The following is a 2,651-nucleotide window of genomic DNA, read 5'->3' as shown; positions in this document are numbered from 1 at the left end:
GTCTCGGAGAGGCTCTGTCCCACGAAAGCCGCACTACCCCCACGTGATGCCACCGCCCTGGGCCGCGCCGCCCGGAAGTGGCCGCAGCCCGGGTTTCATTTCTCAAAGCAGCTGGGGCACCCTGAAACTATCCCGAGTCACAAAGCAGAAGTCAGAGAATCCCTTTCAAACAGCAAGCTGTCTCCACGCAGCGGTGAACAGGACGTCCGGACACGAGAGAGCAGTCGCACTGACAGACTAGGACGGACGCAGATTCGCTCCGCTGTGCCCGGGCCCACCGTAGTGTGGGCGTGAAGCGTGGCCAGCCCGGTGCCGGCTTTACCGGACTAGATGGGCCCCGTCGGCATCTCTACTAATATTCTGATTCGTTGCACAGTGAAATTAAACCTTCCTTTACATTAGAATCAAGATTAATTAAGCCCTTAGATTACTCTGATCACAAAATGGTAGCCAGTTTTCAGGCTGGTGCTTCGTCTGACCTTGGCAGTGCCCAAAGCCGTGAGAGTCGGTGTGAAAGATTGCCCCGGCTCACCTTTCCTCCTGTCTCTCCCCAGATTGCGCCCGAGGGCCCCAGGGATCGCCAGGCTTGCGGGGACCCCCAGGCCCCACAGGTAACTGCGGCTGTCTTCCGGCCCTCTGTGTCCTCACCACCCCTCTCCCCCCGCCGCTCGGCTCCCCGCTGCCCCTGCACTCTCCCCACCTCTCGACCTTGCCGCGTTCTGCAACCTTGGCACGTGACCGCGACCCTTGGTCCCCTGTGTAGGGAGGCAGCCTTTTCCTCTTCGCCCTGGAAAGTGCATGTGGTGACTGGCACCTAGTTGAACCCCAGGCTAGAAGAGCGGGTTCTGACACACAGAACCCAGCCCTGCCATGGCACCAGCCTCGGGGGGCACCAGAGAGTGGCGGAGCCCGCACGCGGCTCCCGGACCGGAAAGGAGGCTCGCCCAGCGTGCCGCTTTCACCCCTCAGGGTCCCAGCCTTTGTGCCACCAACCTCGGGGAGGGGCTTGTCTGTGTCGTGGGTTCTGACGGAAGGGACAGAACTTACCAAGGCCAGCAGTGTCCATGTGGCTGCTGGCACAGACCCGTCACCTAGCCAAGCACCCACATGACTTGAGCAAGGTTCCCAGTGGCAGAGCCCAGTGCGTGGAGCCATCCGTGCGCCCACTGGTGGTGTGGCCCTGCGGATAACACAGACGTCTGTGTCCATCAGCCCAGGACAGAGCAGTTTGGGGGCCCCGGGCGGGTCCTCCTCCAGCTGCCACAGGGCACAGGCAAGTGTCTTGGTCACTTGATAACTCTCTGGAGCGCGTGGCCAGAGCCCTGCCTCGGGGTCCGGCTCCTGCCCTAACGGGCAGCGGGGCCTCGGGCGTCTCCTCCCTGGTGGAACTTCGTCCTCTGAGCTGTGTGAGAGGAGTAATGCAGGCGTCCGAGACTCCTCCCACTCGGCACCTGATGTCCTTGGCACTGCACGTGATCCGCTGTGGGCGAGGTCCCGAGGACACTGTGACGTGCCCTGCTGGGCCGGCGTGAGACCCGTCAGAGCTGGAAAAGCACGCCGCCTGCCGGTGTGCCGCCCAGTCCTTATGGGCGCCTCTAACGGGACAGCGGCTGGCACCCCGAGTGAACCTGCAGACCTCCCGCCCATCGCCCCGCCGGCCCCTGCCCTGCACGCGCTCTCCCACGCGGGAGGGAAGAGGCTGCTGCTCTCACTGCGGTCTGCACAGAGTCCCCGTGATTCCTGGCACCGCCTGTGCCCGCCGGGGGCAGGTGTGCCGCCTGTGGCTTCCGAGAGCCTCCGACGAAGGGAATCTCTGAGCCTCGGACCAGACAGACACAGAGACGCCTGGAAAAAATCTCTCAAGTTTGCTGCCCGTAGGAAAAGGTTCAGACCAAAGACGTCCATAGTAGAGAATCAGTGCATTTATTTGGTCTGAGGTTTCGTTCAGGCTTCAGTCTATTCGTTACAAGTAGTGTATGTAAGTCAGCGTTTCTCAGATCTGCACAGATTGGCTCTGGATTTCTGGTAGGACGTTGACCAGCCGAGCTGCCGTGGCCCGTGGGGCTTGCAGGGGTGTGGCCAGATGTCAGAAGTGCCCTTTCAGGAGCGCCTGGGGGCTCAGTTGGTTAAGCGTCTGGCTTCGGCTCAGGTCATGATCTCACAGCTCGTGGGATGGAGCCCTGAGTCAGGCTCTGTGCTGACAGTGTGGAGTCTGCTTGGGATTCTCTCTCTCTCTCTCTCTCTCTCTCTCTGCCCCTATGCATGCACTCTTGCTCTCTCTTTCAAAATAAACTTTTTTTTAAAAGTGGCGTTTTAGGCTGACATCCCCCATTCTTGTCATTTCCGAGCATAAGGACCACGCTGCATCAGGGCCTGAACCTGACCGTCCCCCCACGCCCCTGTTTCCGGCTGGGGCTTGCTCATGGGGCTCTGACCCCTGTCCTTTCCTCGGCTTCTGTAGGTGCCAAGGGCCTGCAGGGGATACCGGGACCCTCGGGAGCCGACGGAGCACCAGGGCTCAAGGGTCTCCCAGGAGACCCCGGTCGTGAAGGATTCCCAGGACCCCCAGGTGAGGCCGGGTCTGACCCCCACATGGCCCCTTAGGTTCGGGAAGTGACTGTGCATGACATGGGTGCCCCAGCTTTGTCTTC

General features: G+C 61.3%; 1 protein-coding gene across 1 annotated transcript in view; it reads left to right on the top strand.

Annotated features, from left to right (window-relative positions):
* Window positions 1-2,651, top strand: part of COL4A2 (collagen type IV alpha 2 chain) — a 155,105-nt gene that overhangs the window by 129,870 nt on the left and 22,584 nt on the right. Inside the window, exons 32-33 of the mRNA XM_029938399.1 lie at window positions 555-611; window positions 2,462-2,595. Coding sequence (XP_029794259.1) covers window positions 555-611; window positions 2,462-2,595 — 191 coding nt within the window. The remainder of the gene's footprint in view (window positions 1-554; window positions 612-2,461; window positions 2,596-2,651) is intronic.

The sequence above is a fragment of the Suricata suricatta genome, chromosome 4 (genome assembly GCF_006229205.1).
Source record: "Suricata suricatta isolate VVHF042 chromosome 4, meerkat_22Aug2017_6uvM2_HiC, whole genome shotgun sequence".
NCBI classification, from domain to species: Eukaryota; Metazoa; Chordata; class Mammalia; order Carnivora; family Herpestidae; genus Suricata; species Suricata suricatta.
This window is presented reverse-complemented; position numbering and strand designations above follow the sequence as displayed.